The sequence below is a fragment of the Sciurus carolinensis genome, chromosome 4 (genome assembly GCF_902686445.1).
Source record: "Sciurus carolinensis chromosome 4, mSciCar1.2, whole genome shotgun sequence".
NCBI classification, from domain to species: Eukaryota; Metazoa; Chordata; class Mammalia; order Rodentia; family Sciuridae; genus Sciurus; species Sciurus carolinensis.
Window position 1 is genome coordinate 107,700,054 of NC_062216.1, and position 18,405 is coordinate 107,718,458.

The following is an 18,405-nucleotide window of genomic DNA, read 5'->3' on the forward strand; positions in this document are numbered from 1 at the left end:
AAGTGGATTGGTTGTTTCAAAATTACTTTCCTCATAAAAATTAAAGCAGAGGGGGTTTTCTTATTACACTGGCTAAAACTGGCCTATCAGGGGATCTGGCTACTGCCTCTAGCTCTCTCCTAACTTCTCAGAAAGTCAGAAAATAACTTAGTTTCCACTTGGTGATGTGGAACTTCAGTATGAGTGATTCCATTTTGCTTGATCCTCTTAATTTCATACATACGCATATTAAAGAGGATGAGAAATATCTTTTCCTCAGCCATTACTAGATTCATAGCTGAAACTTCTGTAAGAAAAGATAGATTAACGAGAGTCTTCAGAAATGAAGACCCAAAAAGCAGGTCAACTTGTGTGTTTTTATTTAGGTTTGATGCAGAGGTGGACAGTTGTAAAGAAGCATGATTGGCCAAGTGGTATGATCTGCTGATAATAAACTGGAGGACCTTAGCACGGTCCACTTGTTCAGATTCTTCTCTGTCCCTGTGTCTCTGGAGATAAGAATGTTCCTTTCTTCCAGGAATATGGAGGCTGCCTCTCAAATGAGTTTCTCTCAGGGGATGAAAGATGAGAGTGATCTGTGCTGCTGTTTTCTCCAGTGCCAAGGTGCCATATTTTGGGATAGCATGTTCTGAACCCCAACACTATTCAAAAATGATTGCACTCCCATGGAAATAATTTAACCAATAAGAATAGGCAATAACAACAACAACAGTTTAGGGGAAAGAGTGCCATAATTTAAGTAGAAAAAATGCAACCAAAACTTTTTGTCTCCAAAGAAAATGATGGGTTGTTTAAGACTATGCTCTGATGGGTAGAAGTTTGATTGTCAGATTCAAATACTTCAGAGAAAGACTGTTTATTCTGTTCACCACAAAATAAATAGTTCTGCATTGGGGAAGGTTTCTGCTTAGTGGCATGAATCATCTTTGATTGGCTAATAATTAAACTATGTGTGGTTTGGGTCGGTCCTTCCTTCCTTCCTTCCTTCTTGTCTCTTCTTTCTTTCTCTCTTCCTTCCTTCTCGTATCTTCTTTCTTTCTTTCTTTCTTTCTTCCTTCCTTCCTTCCTTCCTTCCTTCCTTCCTTCCTTCCTTCCTTCCTTCCTTCCTTTCTTTCTGGTGCTGGGGATCAAACCTAGGGCCAAACCCATGCTAGGCATAAACTCTACCGCTCACCTATACCCCATCCCTAAACCATTGATTTTTAACCTTTTAATCCACTTGAAAGCTGTTAAAGATTGAATTAATGTAGTCTCTGCTATTACTTTTTTAAAGTTTAAAAAAACATAGTAGATGGAGAAGAGGAACACTTGGATTAAATTCCTAGGCCTACGGTGACTATGAAACTTCATACCAGTGCATTACATCAACAAGTATGTATGTCTTGCTGCTCTAGTTTGGATCTTAATGTATCCCAAAGGTCCGTGTGCTAAAGGCTTTCTCTCCACAGTGGCACTAATGAGAGGTGGCAAAACCTTTAAGAGGCGGGGCCTAGTGGGAGCTCTTCAGGTCATGGAAGGCATGCGTTCTAAGGGCATCAGAAGACCTGAGCCCCTTCTTCTTCATCTCTTCGTTCCCTGGTTCATGAGGTAAACAGTGTGTCTCCACCACACTCCTCCTATGATGTACTTCCTCACCACAGGTTCAAAGCCACAAGCCTAACCTACCTTAGTCTAGAACCTCTAAAACTATGAGTCAAAATAAAGCTTTTCTCTTCACAAGTTGGTTATCTCAGGCATTTTGTTATAATGACAGAAAACTGCCTAGCACATTTGTCATTACGAAAAATTTTAATAGGTACACAGTTTGCAAACTGAGATTAATGTTGTATAATTATTCCTCAGAAACATATTAAATATTAGCTATCATGATTCTGAATGTGAGTTGTGACATTATTATATCACAGAATATTTTATGACACTTAAAATAACTTTTAAGAGAAGATAAAACAGAGGTTTGGTGTTTTCACAGATTATCTCCCTCCCTCCAACAGACTGACATTCGTAGGAATGATAACAGCCTTAGAAGTAACACAGAAAGGTAATAATCTCCACTGATTATGTATCATTTAAGAAAGCCTGGTGATAGCAATGATTTAAACTTAATGTTAGAAATTGAGCTACATAATAAAATGTAATGTGTTCTCAGACTACAAATAGCATATATTAGCAGACTCCAAACTGTGAGATGGTAAATACCATATAAGTCTATCAGAGAAGTACCAAACCTTTTCTAGACTAAAATTAAAATTTTCTAGACCTTTCTAGCACTAAAATTATTATGAAACAGGTGGAGATTTTTTTTTTAAAAAGAAAGAAAAAAGAGAGAGATAAGAGAAAAGGAAAGGAAGGAAAGAAGAAACATGAGAAGGAAAAGAGAAAAAAATTAAGAAGAACAGACTCAATACTTGGTGCCAAATTCAGGGGGTTGTTTTTCCATGAGAATAAAAGCAATCATAAAACTATAAACATGAATAATATATATGAATATCAATTCTATGATTGCTGTCAAAATAATAATGCAACTCCTAGTTTCAAAAAGTATTTTTATTGGATACATTCTGTTACTTTTATCCAGTTGTCAGTAAGTAATTTCTGGAAGTTGCCAGAAAATGAATGAATATGAACATTTTAAACAATAAATGAAATAACCTTACTACATCTTTGACCATAAGAAAGAGGAGATGGGCCAAATGGCTTCAGTGTCTGACTTTTTGACTAAGATATCAAGGTGCCATCAAACTAGTATGTGTAGGATATGCTCTTGGAATTGCTTTTCCAACATGAATGTCAGATTTATGATGAGTATCTTCAGCCTTTAGGATCTTCCTAGTGGCCAGTAATAGCATTCTTCTCTGAGATGTCTGGTGGGGGAACCAGAGAAGCAGCCTGCTGTCTGTGGCAGCTTGATTTGGTTAAGCCCAGACAGGAATTTGACTTTGAGCTCACACTCAGAAGTTCCTCAGTGAAATGACAATCATTCTTAATTCTTCATTACAAAATTTTAGAATGTGCAATTAAGTTTTCTAGGTGCCCATCGGCAGGAAACCTTTGCACTGAGCACTGGTAGAGGACCGGGGCCCTGCAGAGAGTACAGGCTTTGAAGTGAGGGATGTGGAATCAGATCCCATTTTGGCCACTACTGGCTACGTTACATAATCTCAGGCAATCTTCCCATCTGAAAATGGGTCTATTAGTACTCATCTCACTGGGATGCCATACCTCTTTGTAATTATGTAAGCAAAGAACTTGGCCCTGTGCTAGGCCCACAGAAAGCAGTCACAGGGCCAATAGTAGTCTTTCTTGGCAGCTCTAATGTGCTGCTGCTCAAATCCAGTATAATGACTATCTTTTTTAATGAAACTAAAAATATAGAATCTTTATGTAACACCCAGATATCTCTGGAAGCCTACTTCCAGCAATAGTTATGGTAATTCCAAATTTAGAATATTAATAATAAATAATAAATCAAAAAGAGTGGGCCTTACCCAAGAAGCACAGCCAAATGCTTTGAAGTTAGATAAACATGGGGTCTGATCTTACTGTCCTACTTACTAGCCACATGACCTTGATTGAGTAATTGATCTCTTTCAATTTTTTATATGTAAAATGGGCAGCAGTACCTCCTTTAGCGTTTTGGTGCCTAGATTAAATGAGGCAATGCGTATGAACCCTAGCCCTCCGTTTAGCAGCCACATGGCCCTGTCAGATTTCTAAATCCCTCTGTGCCTTGGTTTGCTCCTAGGACAGGTGGAGTTCACAGTAATTCTAGTTCAGGGGCTGTCATGAGAGTCATGAGGGTTAGCTCACAGAGCGCACTGTAGAACAATGGCTGCTCCGTGGCAGCTCAATAAATAGTAGCTACTTATTTTCCATTGTCCCTTCTTCCTCTTTGGTTTTTTTGTTGATAATCAGAAATTAGGCTCATGAGATGACAATGGCACAAACCTGAATTTTTTTTTTTTTTTAACAATATGGAGTATAATATACCAAGAGGGTCTGCTTCCTGAAAGTGGCATGCAGTCTACTGTTCTCTTGGGTTTAGTACTATAGAGATTCTCAATGGAAAGCAAAGAGGGGTGGAGATGGGGACAGAAGCAGCAGCTACTCTGGAACACATTGATGGAGAGAGACAGACATTCTTCAGTGCCGAGCTTCCTCTTGCCACAAGACTGTCCCGGCTGCCATCTTCGACAGTCATCCTGCTCTTGCCTTTCACAGTTCACACAGCTCTTGCCATCCACTGTCACAGACTTACTCTCCCCCTGCACCCCACCCCGCCACGGGGTGGTGGATATTGCGAGGGTCTAGCCCCATGCTGCCACATCATTCAGGTCCTTCTTTTTCTTGGTTTTCTCTATGATAATGCAAGTTTCTCCTTGTTGCCATGGAAGTTGCTGCAAGTTTCCACACATTGACAGGGGAAGAGTTAATTGGGCTGTCAAACTGCACACCCTCCACAGAGGTCACCTCTGATGGCATGTCGGCCGTGACTGCGTAAACACTGCAGCTCGGCTGTTGATTCACTAAAGCAGCCAGAATTCTTCCTGACAGAACTGCATTCCCCAAAACCTGCTCCAAAGGTGGGAGGCAGTTTATTAAATTTGTGTCAGGCCTACAGCCTGATACCTTTTAAGCCCAGTCTCATTCCTTTCAGGCCCTCGACACATGCTAATTGGCAGTATTCTGTTAGCAGATGCTAAGAGAAGCCAGGCAGGGGCTTCCTGCTTCTCCTGTACTCCGCATGACATCTTTTCATAAACACCAAATGGGATGCCTTAAACAAGTGGGAAGTATATGCTAAACGGGTACTTAGAGGTATTTAGACAGCTTATTCATCCCTGGATATGGCAAAACTCCTGGTGTGCTCTTTTGGGGGGTGAAGAAGGATATCACAAACTGTGGGGCAGAGTAGAAAGCATGCCACATAGACAGTACTGTAAGCAGTACTGCCTATGTGGCCTTGCTTCAACTCAGAGTTCATGACAGTGGACAGCCATACAGCTCTAACTGGGTGCTCATTAATTCACTCCCTCATGAATACTTACTTGCTGGACCAGGTTCTCTTCTCAGCACTGGGAATACAGCAGCAAACAAAACAGATAAAAACCCCTGCCCTGTGGAAATGACATGGTAAATCAAACGTACAGTATGTGCATGTCAGATGGAGATGAATGCAAAGGGGGAAAATAAAACAGGAAAGAGGACTGCGCTGGGCTTGGGGTGGGTAGGGTTTTCAGCTTTCAATAACCTGGTCTAACCTGGTTAGAGACCTTCCTACCAGGACATCTGAGCAAAGCCCTGTAGGAGGCCAGACCAGTGAGGTGGGGATCAGGAAGAAGGCAGAGAAGCACAAAGCCCCTGAATGGGCACAGAGGCCAACAGACAAGAGCAGAGTGAATGCAGGTCAAAGAGGTGGGAACCCAGACTGGAGAACTGGTTGGGTGGGTAAGGGCTTAGACTCCCTTGTGAGCTTTTAAACTAAGTGAATCAAAATCTCCAGGGTGGAGCCAGATTCAGGAATGTTTTTGAAATCTCTATATATGCTTCCAGAGTAAAGCCAAGGGGTGAGAAACACTGAAGTCATAGGTTCTGAGCAGAAGAGGAGCATGAGCTGGTTTACACTTCAGAGGGTCATGGTGGCTGCTGTTTTAAGGACTACCATAGAAGGAAAAAGGTGGACACGGTGGGACCAGTGGGCTACTGCAATCACCCAGTGAAGAAGGCTGGTGGCTTGGATGCAGGATGGGGTGAAGATAGTGAGAGGACTCTGGGCATAGTTTGAAGGGAGAGCCATAGGAATTTCCCTATAGATTGCATGTAGGATGTAAAAGCAAAAGGGGAGTCAGAGATGACACCAAGGTTTGGGGCCTGAATAACTGGAGGGAGCTGTCATTTGACCAAGAGGAGAAGGGTCGTAGGAAGAAACAAGAAAGCATTTCTAGGTCAAATATAAAACACTTGGCATGCCAGTGCCCATAGATAGCAGAGTGCTCAGTACTGGGCACTGGAAGGGTTCACTAATGCTTTTAAGAGGCTTGGGGTGGAGCTGGAGGATGAGCATCTATAGCTGAGTGTCTTTAAGATGGTTTTAATAACAAATAATAAACGTGTTCCAAATATTTTCAGAAGGAAGCAGAAGAGAAGATGATGTAAACAGGAAAATCTTCCTAAGAAATGCCCCTGCCTCCATCTCCTCTAAATCTTTAGACCTTGTGGGAAGAGACTTCCTTGTCACCACCCCTAAATTCAAGAGAAGGATAGGATGCTCTATCATGGTAGGTAGGTGACACTCCCACTTCTCCCAGCGAGTGGTACTTAAAACTAAATATGCTAAGTGGCAAATGGCGGGGGAGTCAGCTAGCCAGCTCACCATTATAGAAAATCCCAGGAGAGCGACGCCCGAGTCTAAGACTAGTCTAGAAAACCTCAGACCCTGCACGGGGCTCCCTATGACTTCATTTTCAAAAACCCTGCCAAATTCTTAAGATGCTTAATGCTGATCAATTAAACAAGAAATAAAGGTAATAACATATTTGTCATTCAAATCACTACAAACCATAGCTAATTAAGGTCCTTATTACAAATAGTATATAATAATCAATGATATGCTTTTCCAATTGAGTCCTTATATGAGTAAGATTTATTAACACAGAGTTCCTGACAAACTTGGCCGGGGATCAAGCACTGTTATTTCCTCTGGGTTTTGGGAAAAAGTCAAAGTTATTATAAATGGTTGCTAAGGGGAGATATTTGCTAGTTTCTCCGCTGATTTGAAGTAGGTCCGATTGAGAGCTGAAGGTTTCCCTAAGGTTGTAATTAAGTATGAATATGAAAAAAATGAGAATTAAAAAAATAAACAACTTCTTTTAGTCTTTCACATCACAGATATTTCATTTTGTTTCCACCTCAGGCAATATATTTTCTTTGGAAAAAGGAATACAGTTGAAAAAATAATTCTTTATAAAGTGTGCAATAGCTCTACAAGACTAGATTGAGAAAAATTCACTCAAGCACAAATGCTTTGGAGAAGAATTTAACCAGGCAGAGTTGGGGCAAAAGTGCACATGAATGCTCAACACGAGCCTGATTTTTCTGACTTAATCCTGCAGGTCAGCCTAATATTTTTTTCCCCTTGAAAATCACGTCTTTCAGTCTCCTCCCACCCAAATCATTCACTCTTATAAAATCAGCTTAGTCAAGTCAATATGTGGGCTGGCAATGTAAATTTAATTACAGTGAGGCTTGGGTAAACATTCACTCTGAGACATTTCTTGGTCTATAGAGTGATAACTGAATTAAGTAGGATTATTTCATCATTATCATGTTAAGCCCGTATTGTTACACAAGAGAAGCTAATATTTCTAACTCTTTTTAACCTAGAAAAAATACCATAAGCATTTACATGAGCCAATTTAGTATGTTTCCCCTTTGAAGAGCTATGAAGTAGGAATACATCGCTGCTAAAATTTCAGTGCAGAGAGAGAAAAGAGGAAGCCTCGCACTGGACCTGGTACAAAGGGACTAGTGATCAAACTGCTAAGGAGCCTCATTCTAAGACAGAGTGCAGACAGCATTGCCCTGGTTTCCTGATGGCCACTTTACTTGGATCCCCATGGATCTGGAGCACATTCACAGTCCTGCTTTCCAATGCGTCTGCATGTCTAGCTGTGGAACCCAAACAGGAACTCTAAATGTGTGCTCCTCCTTCAGGACTCTTTCAGTGGCCTCCCTGTCTTTGGGTGTTTCTACATCAGGGCACTTTCCTGGTGATAAAACTGTATTTCTGCCTCTCAGAAACCTGGGAGCAACTTGATCGTATTGATCTTTGGGCATAGTGGGACTGGCACATATTAGGTATTGCATACTGTCTGTTGAACTAATGAATGAATGAAACTGAAACTGCCAAGACATGCAAATACCTACTATGTATTAGATGCTGATAAAGAGAAGATATAGCCTCTAGAAGTTGATGACCTGGGACAAGGAGATGGAGAATGAAAAGAGAAGCAGAAGAAGAAAAGCCAAGGATGGTTGAGGGCCAAAGTGGTGAGCTGCCAGGATTGGGGGATAGCTGCGAGGGAAGGGCATGGAGTAGAATCTTGAAAACAGACCCAGAACACTGAGTGGTCTCAAGTCAGCTAATAGGGTACAAAAGGACCAAGAGATATGATGGGTAAGCCCTCTTATGGAGTGAAAAGAATTAGAGTTTAATTTACTACAGAATACACATTATAAGAGGACTGAGCTCCAGATCCACACCAAACCAGGTTGAAATTCTGACTCCCTTACTACAGTTCTTTGGGTAAATTAGTTGACATATCTAACACTTAGTTCCTCCATCTTTAAATGGACATAAGTAATACCCTTCTCATGGGAATGAAACAAAATATATAAAGCCCTTAATATGGGACTTACATATAGGAAATATAATTATTGTTCTATTCTCCTTCCTCATGGCATGGCTAGGACACATTTAGAAGGCTTCATCCCAACTGTGATGGAGGTGAGGTTGGGGCTGTGAGTGTAGATAGAAGACCAGTATGAAACTTTAAGTTCCCTTTTTCCTCTAGATGGGATCAAGAATAGCACAGAAGTGGAAATTTTAAAAGAATTCCTGACGTTCATTTCAGAGTTCTATGACTTGCATGCACTATCTCCCATTGACTTTCTGAAGTTAAGGATCCTAGGGTAGATAATAGTCTTAGGATAATAATCTATGATTAAATCTGTGCCACATTAGCCCAGAAGTTAAGTATAAATAGGAAAGTTATCTTGTTTCCACCTTATTGATTGTTAGAGTCACTAGTAGGCAAATAAACTCTTAATTACTATTGAATTGCTGTAGTTTTTTTTTTTATTACTCTCCATATAATGTCCTTTAAGAGGACAGTGTAGTTATTACACATCATTTATGGCCTCCACAGCCTCTAGCAATGCTCCATAATCTGCTCTTGGCTACTACGGTCATTCATCAACAAAGTGATAAACTATCCTATGCTTCCATTGACAGTAAGATCCTATGGACACTATAAATGTCCCTAAATGTGTGTGTGTGTGTGTGTGTGTGTGTGTGTGTGTGTGTGTACACACTCCGGTAACGTATTACTTTATAGAGAACTTTAATCAAGTAGCTAGTGAGGTTACCTAGTGAAATAATTTTAAAACTCCCTTGAGAAATCTAATTTTAAAATTAGTTGGAAAAAAAAAATCTCCCTGAGGTCTGAATTGTCTCTACCACTTTTCTGGAAATTGAAAACAAATTCTTAGGTCTCCCTCAAACAGAATTTTTTTTCCCCTATAAATTTGGGTTATTTTTAATTTTAAAATATTGAAAATAATCACTTTTTCATTTATTTGGATATGTCATTTACAATGATAAAGCAGATATTTATTTAGCATATTAACACATTTCATGTGTGAAGTGCAGCAGAATAAAAAGAGCCAATGGACTGGAGGAGGCCAGTCTACCAAATTCACACCTCCCTAGATAGGTTCCCAATTTTGCCACTTACAATGCATCATATTTTACAAGGAAACAAAATAATGTCACTCTTTATTATGACTTAGGATCTCCTGACTTTCTGTTTCTCTTCTCCCCCAGAGAAGGCTGTGAGCATTCATTCATTCATATTCTCACATTTATAGAAAGTTCATCTATGACTCAGGCCTTAAAAAGCCATTCTATTGGCAAAACACCTATGTGAGTGTTGTGAAGAGATATTTTTAAATGATTATCACAATAAAAACAGCTTATTAACTAAGTCACTTGAAAGAATTATTTTTCTTTTTTGAGTTTCTTTTTCCAGCTGCAACAAGATAATATTTCCCATCTTTCAAGGTTTCTGTGATGAAGAATAAAAAAACAAATAAATGCTACCTCTGCTTAAGAATTTAAAGCCAGCATGAAGATCATGCACACGTTTTACAACTTACTGTCTGTTTATCTGTGTTGTTTACTCTGGTCCTTATTATAAAAAGGGCTCCCTTCCTTGAAATCTATCCACATGCAACAGTGCCCCTTAAGCAATCCTCTAAATTATTCAAGAAATTGTTATAAGGGCTTTTAGTTCTTTTTATATCTTATCATCCAATAATGATTACAAAGGCAAATAAATCATCATCTTTCCACACTAACTTTCATATTATAATAAATAAGAAACATGGGTTTGGGGATTGGCTCTTGAGCAGGGAGAGATGAAAGAATCATGAAAAGAATTTTAATGCTTCCTTAAAAAATATTTTTCTACTACCCACTGGAAAACAAAGACGTTTGGTTCTCTGTAGATGAAATCTGCTCTCAAATATCCTTGGGATATAACTTCACTTTACTATGATCTAATCAAATTTGAAAGCTTCAAAGCTCATTGTTACAAAATCTGATCTGTTGTAGCTGCTTTCAAACTAAAAATAGCTTTAAAAAATGAGAGAATCAGGGCTTTAGTCATCTCAAAGTAATTTTAGATTTCATAATTTAGAAAAATATAAATCAGAAATTAGAGACAACAATATACTCTAAAGTGCATTTAGTATCAGTGACCCAAACTCTTGGGTTATTTATTTGGGTTTTTAAAATATATAAAGAACTTTTTAGAGGACTAGAATATTCTTTCTATTAATAAATCTATTAGCAAGAAAGAATAATGTGTTTTGCCATAGCATCAAACACAAGATTTGCTATGGTCCCATTTCAGGATATGTTTCATCAAAATAGGTAAAATCAGAATTACATGGCAAATTAATTTTTAAAAAATACCAAAGGCACATACTACCCCAAACTCCCTGAAGCAGAGTCTCTGGTAGGAGTGTACGGAGGGGTAGCTGCTGGAAACCCTTGTTTATTACATTTTCCCCTGAGATTCTATTGAGAAGGCTGTTTTTGGAGCTACTGTTATTCATTCCATAAACCAGATGACACTGAAAGGTGGCAAAAATCAGGCAGCAGTTATGGCAAAGGAAAGCCAGTGATGATGGAGGATGTCAGGGTGTATTCTGTTTTACCAGTGCTTAGCAGGGTGATCCAAATTGAATGTCTTTCTGGAATTTGGACAGAGGGTGTCTGCCTGTTCCTCTTATGTTTCCACCCCCAGAAGTTTCACCTATGTCCCTTTCTGGTTAACGTTTTAGAAAAATGTTTATTTAGAAAAATAAACACCATTTTCTGTGCAAGTAATAATTCAAACAATTAAAATTAAAAATAAATATGCTAAAATGCGTCTAATCCAGCAGTGAGGACTAATACAGAATTTGAGTATAAATAAGAAAATCTTTTAGGCCATTCTTTCGGACTATAAATCTTAAAGGTGAATTTTAAAAATCGAACTCACAATTAATTATAAACATGAGAAAATAGTGGACCCAGTAACTTCAATATAGTGAAAAAATATGCTAAGCCTGGGAAAACTTCACTTCTGTGATAGTTAATTTCTCCAATAAGTCCCCACCTCTCACCACAACAAAATGAACAATACTGAGTAGCTTAAAGAACAACCCAGTTATATAAATCCAGATTAGTACTCAGAAGAAAAATTACATAAAAGTTTTTGAGTGAGACAAATTTATAAAGCATAAATTAATTTTGTTCCTATATTTAAATACATGAGATCAGGCTTCTGCTAAAAAAAAATCGATACATCTAAGAGCTAATAATTCCACATCATAACATTCAGTTCCATACTTTTTTATCACATCATTCTGTTTTTACTCAAAGCATAGCTTTGTTTTCAGTATTCAGGGTCTTTTCTGTTTTGTTTTGATTGTGTTTGATTTCTATCTCAGCTCATCCTTAACTTTAAACTGTGTTCGTATTAGGATTAGCCATGATTGAGCTCTAACACTATCCATATCTCCCTGCCAAATGCAACTTATTTCCTCAGTACAAGGCTAGGAGGACCTTAAAGATCTCACCCAGAAAAGATCTCTGCAACTTCCTCACTAGGTGGTGGTCCTGCCTCTTATCACACCCCCAAAGTTCAAGTGCTCAGCCTTTTCTGTTACCCAACGGCTTTAGCGGTTTAAGTTTTTCCTTGTGTCCAGGCTAGCTGTATGATCATAAACCAATCACAGCATCTCATGAGTTTGGGTTTCTCTAAATGTGAAGGTAGAAGAGATGATTTCTAAGGTCACACAAATCATAGAACTCTTCCTAATTACTTAAATGGCAGTAACTAGAATAAAATACTTCTGGTAACATCTGGCTCTTCAGGATCTTCTGAAGGGTGAGGTTGGTATTTTAGAGGCAGGAGCAATAACTTTTAACAACAGTCAATAGTTGTTAACACCATGCAATAAGGGATTTTCAGTGCTACTGAGCAATAGTTTCCTATCCTGTTCCTAAAGGGGCACTTCTTGGACACTTTCTCCTTAACCCTCTGTGGACCAGAGTCAGTCACAGAAAGCCAAGCAGGGCACACACAGGGAGCGCTCCCCATGTCCACGATTACTACTGACACTGCTCCCAGAATCCTTTCATTGCCAAAGCAGTGGTTCATCTTTTACCCTCATCTACTCTGCCATGTGTGTCACTGTCACCCACTCCCACTGCTTAAAAATCTTAGCCCCAGGACAATGCATTCTTGACTTTTCTTTGCCTTTGATCACACTTGTGTCTATTTCTTGGCTTCTTCTCCATGCTCATCGCTGTTCAAGGTAACTGATCTTTTGGCCCTCTTATCTGCTATGGAGAGTGCTAAAACTCTTCTATTCCTGACACTAGTTCATCATTCTACCTTAAGACAACTTGCAGCCCTCTCTGGGCCTCAGTTATGCTGGAGAAAGGGGAAGGAGCTAGAACTGATGATCTGGGACTGTTCCTCCAAGTTTACAGTACTACGCTAGACTATCTTAATCCATTCATTTTCAGAGATCCCAGTTTCAGAAAGCCTGTGTAAGCACAGGATGGAGCTAAGACCACCAGGAAGTTATAGATTTCAGTGTGGGAAGAAAACGTAAACATCATTTGGTCCAAGACCTTCATTTTACAGTTGAGAAAACCTTGATCCAGAGAAGGTACTTGATTACCTCAAGGCAGAAATGGAAATAATAAGGAGATCTCCCAGTTCTCATTTGTGGCAAAATTGAAACTCAAGTGTCTTCCACACCTGATTGAAGTACATAATGATATCAGAGTAAAATGTGATATAGAAAGCACAAATTGGTCCAGAACACATTAAAGCATTTTGTCCCTCCAAAAGATGAATTTTCTATAACTACAAGAATTTTGGAGAGGGATTTGCTATTGGTGGTGTTTTGCACAAAATAGCACAATCAGATCACATAAAACATCTTAGATTTATGTTTTTAAATAGCCAATTAAGACAAAACATCATGTCACGGAATACATATATTTACATTAATTTAAATGTCCAAAGCACAATACAGTAGGGTCTATTTAATAGTTTATATAATTTAAGATTTACATATACACAAGCATATGAACAAATATTAGTCTGCAAGAACAAAGTTTTAAGAAGTTACTCTGACATTTTGGTATTGACACATATTCTTGGCAACAAATAATGATGACTTTAAATTTTCAGTGAGATCCTTTATACAAGGATACAGAATGGAGAGAATGTACAGAATGGAAAGAAGACAAACAAATGTACCTTCCTTGCACTACTTATTTAACACTGTAGAAAATATGGCATTATCCAGTAAATTCTATCAGTGCAGTTCACACTGGTCTGAAATGATTCTGGCTACTTGCCAAATCTAACTTTATGCTTTATAAACCACTGCTGCTTGATTCTTTTATATCTTTTGAAAAATAAAGGACACTAATGCTTTTCTTTAAAAATAACTCAACTTTGGTCCTAATAAGTTAGCAAAGTCTGTTTTTTAAGGAGCACTAATACATGCAGTTTGTTTTTTTCTTTTAAGAGTCCTGCATAAAGGAATAATAGCAGTCATATCACCTTTGGGCTGGCTTTGGCAGTATCAGTGATTGAGATATTATTATCTGGAACTTGAGCCTTTGAAAAACAGCCCCATCTTTCTCTGGCACCTTGGGGAACCAAAGTGCTTTATCTCATTTCCTAACAACCATTTCAATAGACTGTTTATTTGGTTTTATCTCAAAAAACAAACTACAAATAAACAAACAAAAGAACTCCCACAATTTCTGCCCTATTATTATTTTGGAGACCACACAAAGTTAAATATGGAGAGATTAATTATGACATCATACAAATACAGGCACACGATTAAGAAGATGCCACGAAGGGTGTGTCTGAGAACACTGAATTGACTGAATCTGAGTCAGATTTCACCCTGGTGGACTTTAATATGCCCTCAGCTATCACTGCCTCACTGGGAAAGCGCCTGACTTTCCCATTCTGCCCTGCTGCAGCGTCCTTCAGAGGCTCCAGAAACACCACTCTTCTACCTGCACCTGCCTTCCGTTCATCAGCAGAGGCGTCATTGGCAGGGCCGGGACTGAGAATAGATGAATGGGCATTGCTTTGGTTTAGCATATTTTTCTGTCTCTTGGTTTTACACTTACAGGGACACGGTGTCAGATAGAGGTACAAGAGTACCAAAATGATACTGGCCACACAGGCGGCAAGCGTGGTAAAAGCTGTGTTAAATGCCTCATGAGCATGGGATCTGTTTACAGTGAAATTGCTCACGTTTATTGTGACATCCACAGTCTCATTTAACAGGCGTTGCCTATTCATTGCAATACAGGAATATACTCCAGCATCCTCAAAACGAGGACTTTCTATAACTAGACTTCCATTGTAAAACACGTGAAAGTTTTCCACCTCTTTATCCGGTTCCAGCAGTCTGTTATCTGGACCAACCCAGATGAAATCTGTATTTCCACTACTAGTCTTGCTGTCACAATGCACAATCAGTCTTTCCCCAACCTGAGCCTCATGAACAAAGCCAAGTGCACGGAAGGAACCATTGATGACACTGTCAGAGCAATTCATAAAGTTATCCTGAAGCAGAAGCAACTGATGGGAGTGCTTGGAGTCAGACCACAGGCGACAGGTGTAATCATTTTTAAAATCCATCACTGAACTAAAGTGCCTACGATACCAAAAGATCAACAATGAGTATAGGGAACAGTCACAGATAAATGGGTTTCCGTGAAGGTAGATGCCTCTTAGCTGTTTTCCTGGCACTAAATTTATATGATGCATTGGAATGGAAGGGATCCGGTTATAAGAAACATCTAAAAACATCAGTTCTGCCAGCTTGAACCTTCCAACATACAAATCCATAGGAAACTGCGTAAGAAAGTTTCCACTTAAGTAGAGTTTTTGCAATTGGGAAAGCCCTCCAAACGCTGAAGGATCAAGATAGGAAATGTGATTATTGTAAAGCAGGAGCACTTCCAGAACCTTCAACTCTTGGAACACTGCGCTTTTCACCGTCTTCAGCTTATTGGATGATAAGTCGAGACACTTCAGATTTGGAGTCGTGGAAAAACTGCCTGTGGAAATGCTGGTGATGTTGTTATGACGAATAATTAGGGTGTTCAGCTTGACAAACGATACTGGAATCCACTCAGAATCCAGAAGCCCAATTCTGTTATAGCTGAGATCCAGTCTCTTAATCAGTCTGAAAAGGTTCCCGGGCACCTTGGACAGATTTTTGTTGGTGCAGCTGACAATATCAGTGGCACAAATGCAAGCGGTGGGGCACACCCCAGAGGCACCAGGGCTCACAGTCACTGTGATCACCAGCAAACACAGCAGTTCTCTGCAACCCGGTCTGACAACTCCAGGCAGGGTGGGCAGTGTACGTAAACGTAAAGACATGGTCGCCTCTGCGTCTTTTCCAGGACCCTTTTTCTCCAGTTCAGCCTCCCACCAGTCAACCTGGTAAATAATTAATATTTAAGAAGGGGAAAAAAGTATAAGTTAATTATCACTAGTTAACCCTTAAGAGTCATACCGTATTTTTTCCCAGTAACTTTTGAAATGGGGTTCATTATACACTAGAGAGTTCTATGCTACCTTTTAACCACCAAATGCATTTTCCCCTAGGTTACTCCTGCTTAAAGACATTACAGGCACATTCTCTTAATACAACTGTCTCGCCATCAGAAACTCAATGGTTTTAAAGGGGTCGATCTGTTCTGTTTTTAACTCCCTCTAACAAACACAAAAATACACAAACACATCCTATGAACAATTAAACGGAAATACTTAGCAAACCACCCGTCCAGGAAACAACTCACAGAGCTGGGAAGCCTCACGGGCTGCGGAGATAGGACACCGACGGCGGTGTTTTCTAAAGGTCTGTGAGTCTGTTTGTCCGTCTCTGTCACTCTGGCACCTTGAGAGTTCCTTTCCCTCCTGCTCCCGGCGGGAGGCAGCCTCTCGCTGTCTCTCAACTTTGGGGAGTTTCAAGCAGCCGCGGCGGCAGCAGCAAGCCCGGGCGCAGCAATCCTCTCCGCGGACTCCACTTGGTTCTCCCGGGCTCTTCTCATTGCACCGCTGAAGGTACCGCCTCGGCGCTCTGGCCACCGTGTGCCCGCGCGCGGGGCGCCCCGCTCCCGCAGCCGCGTCCGAGAAGGGGGGCCGCGGGCAGCGGGTCGGGCCGACCCTACTCCTCCGCGCTCTGGAGGCCCCAGGGCCCGATGTTCCCGCGCCCGCCGCCGGGGTTTTATCCCCGCGCGCCCGGGGTCCGGTGGGGCGGGGAGGTCGGTCCCGCCCCTGCGCGTCCTTCGCTCTTGCGGGACCCAGCTCGCTAGCCGCGGGAGGGAACTGCTGGGCGCTCGGCAGGGGCCGTGGAGCGGGAGGGGTCGGCGGCGCAGCCAATCGGAGAGGCGGCCGGCGTCCCCCTCACTCCCACCCTGCTGCCGCCTCCCGCCTTCTCCTGCGGCTCCCCTGGACCCACGGAGCGGCCTCGTGGTGGGGATCCGCGGAGGCCCAGCTCGCGACCCTGAACGCTCCTGTCCGTTTGTCCAGCCCCAAACAGGATGGTGGTGGGGTCGGGAAGGGCTCAGGAGGAGACGCCCAGTCCCGGAGGGAGGGGGCGCAATCTTGGGGACCCACGTCGCCGTGACCATGCAGGTAGCATCTCTCCCCCACTAGTCCACGCAATTCCCGGACCTCTTCGCGCTTTGCTTTTGGGCGAGGGCCAACGGAGCTTTATCGGCTCTAAGTTCAGTTGGCTTCAAAGGTTTACAAAACAGAAAAGCTGCCTTCGTCTCCGCCCTGATTTGGGGGAGGAGGCGGGGGGATGGGGACTCGAGCACATTTCCTCCTCCAGGGCGACCGGAGTCTCTGCTTGGGGAAAGGAACCGGGAAGGCACAGCGAGGACACCCCTCTGCTCCCTGGAAAAGTTCTATCCCTTTCCTAACTTAGGGCGGCATCAGGGATGGTGCCCAATTCAGAAGCAGGAGGGCAGGAAAGATGGTTTGGAGCCGACCTTCCAGCTTGCATGCAAAGAGCATTAACCTTAAAGAAAAAATTCTCAGAATCAGACCAGTTCTTGCTTGCTTGTTTGTTTTATTTTTGTTTTTTGACAAACTGCTGGCCGGCTGGACCAAGACCAGGACTGATCCCAGAAGGCGAGTCTGCGCAGTGGGATTTAGTTCCTTCCGGAGAGGCCAGGCTCCAGCGTGCTTTGGTCCAGCAGGCATGGGAGGGTACAAGCTGGACAAGGCCATGCAGAAATGAAGTAGAGGCCATGAAGCTGATGAGCTTTTCGATTAAAAATCCATTTTTGCTTAATTCCAAGATTTAACGATGGGATTTGACTGAGCCAAATGACCCATTTGGCCATTATATCCGGATTAAAAGAAATAAATTACTGCCCTAACAAAAGATGCTACTCACAGTAGAAGGGATAGGGAAAACAACTGAAAAACAGACTAAATTGAAAAAACACAGTTGGGGCAGGGCACGTAATATGTAACATTACTTAAAAATAAAGCAATGACAGTGACAAACCAATTTCCTTCACCCCACATTCAAAACAACCTTCAATTTAGTGAAAGTTGTCTGTCAATGCATTGGTGTGGTAGCGCAGATTCTAAAGACCAGTGAGTGCCTAGTTTAAATGGAGTCATGTGCATTGTTTACTTGGTTGTGGAATAAACCCAGAATAGCACTGGAAAATTCAAAGTGTTTTCAAGTGAGGGTAACTTGATCAGATTAGTTTCAGTTTCATGAAAAGTTGAATTTTATCACAAGAATACAGCCTGAAAGTCTTCATGAAACCATTCTTCACTTCCAGAGGAGAGACAGAGATTGAGGTTTTCTTTTATTAGGTCACACCTCCTGGAGTTCTCAAAAAATTTGGCCTTTAGTTCTTCGTTTTATAGGATTAACAAGTTTAATAGAGAAATAGAATTAAAGTTACAGTGCTCAAGTACTTTTTAAATGACTAATAAATGACCAAGTTTTTGCAGTACTTTCTTGAGTAACATCCTCAAGAGAAAACCA

General features: G+C 41.0%; 2 protein-coding genes across 11 annotated transcripts in view; one reads left to right on the plus strand and one right to left on the minus strand.

Annotated features, from left to right (window-relative positions):
* Positions 1-9,447: 9,447 nt before the first annotated feature.
* Positions 9,448-16,839, minus strand: Amigo2 (adhesion molecule with Ig like domain 2). Its single transcript, XM_047549086.1, has 2 exons — positions 16,190-16,839; positions 9,448-15,827 (listed from the first exon to the last, which is right to left on the minus strand). Exon 2 carries the CDS (start codon positions 15,765-15,767, stop codon positions 14,202-14,204), a length of 1,566 nt encoding a protein of 521 aa, XP_047405042.1. The 5' UTR covers positions 15,768-15,827; positions 16,190-16,839; the 3' UTR covers positions 9,448-14,201.
* Positions 16,179-18,405, plus strand: part of Pced1b (PC-esterase domain containing 1B) — a 226,141-nt gene continuing 223,914 nt past the window's right edge. For 9 of the 10 annotated variants that reach the window (XR_007108282.1, XR_007108283.1, XR_007108281.1 and 6 more), the window contains exon 1: positions 16,220-16,454. The gene's annotated coding sequence lies outside the window, so the exon portion shown is untranslated. Of the gene's footprint in view, positions 16,455-18,405 lie in introns of all 10 variants that reach the window. The other variant, XM_047549088.1, reaches the window with a different exon arrangement.